Source organism: Sinocyclocheilus grahami, unplaced genomic scaffold (genome assembly GCF_001515645.1).
Source record: "Sinocyclocheilus grahami isolate Dianchi unplaced genomic scaffold, SAMN03320097.WGS_v1.1 scaffold3484.1, whole genome shotgun sequence".
Classification (NCBI taxonomy): Eukaryota; Metazoa; Chordata; class Actinopteri; order Cypriniformes; family Cyprinidae; genus Sinocyclocheilus; species Sinocyclocheilus grahami.
The window spans coordinates 4,892-5,581 of record NW_015508605.1 but is presented as its reverse complement, the minus strand read 5'-3'; the positions used below and the strand labels follow the sequence as shown (position 1 = coordinate 5,581).

The 690-nt window shown below is 40.9% G+C and overlaps 1 protein-coding gene across 1 annotated transcript in view; it reads right to left on the bottom strand.

Annotated features, from left to right (window-relative positions):
• Nucleotides 1-319, bottom strand: part of LOC107576312 (kinesin-like protein KIFC3) — a gene marked incomplete at both ends in the record, with an annotated part of 9,731 nt that extends 9,412 nt beyond the window's left edge. The window contains one exon of the mRNA XM_016262512.1: nt 70-319. Within this exon, the coding sequence (XP_016117998.1) occupies nt 70-319 (250 nt within the window). The remainder of the gene's footprint in view (nt 1-69) is intronic.
• Nucleotides 320-690: the final 371 nt, after the last annotated feature.

The window sequence follows — 690 nt, the reverse complement described above, 5'->3', positions numbered from 1 at the left end:
TTTTTTTTAAAGAATTCCCTATTAAACTTACATCAAATTAACTGGCTTTTGAGAAGACATGAGATCAGCATTTGGCCACATGATAATTCAGGACACTCGAAACAGCGCACACAGGAAGTGAGTGTGGTACCTGCTGGCGGAGCTGACTGCTGCTTCTCTGGGACTCGTGGAGCTGCTGTTCCAGCTCTCGGAGGAGCTGCCTCTGAACACTCAGCTGCTCCTGCAGCGCCTGGTTACAGGCCTGAGCCTCCATTAAAGCCTGCTTACACTGAGCCGACTCCACTTCAACCGTCTTGGTCACATACTGCAGGAAGAGTGAGAAACAGACACATTAAATCACTTTAGTTAGGAAAAGTGCATCTTGTTTTTGGCCACCAGCAGAGAACCAACATATTGGGTATTGTAAATGTGAGTCCAAAATGTAGGGAGAATGTGTAGACTGGAGCGTTAATAGAGGTGACTATAAAAAGGTTAAATACACAAGGGAAAAAAACGGAAATTAAGTCAGATACTGTGTTTGCTATTCTGGGGTCAATTAGTGAATCTTCCCTTAATAAGAATAAATGTCTGTCTATCGCTTTATTTGCACTACCAGTCAAAAGTTTGGGATAATTATGATTTGTTCAAAAAGGCTGCATTTCTATGATCAAAAATACAGTAAAACGGTAATAATGTAAAATATTACAATTT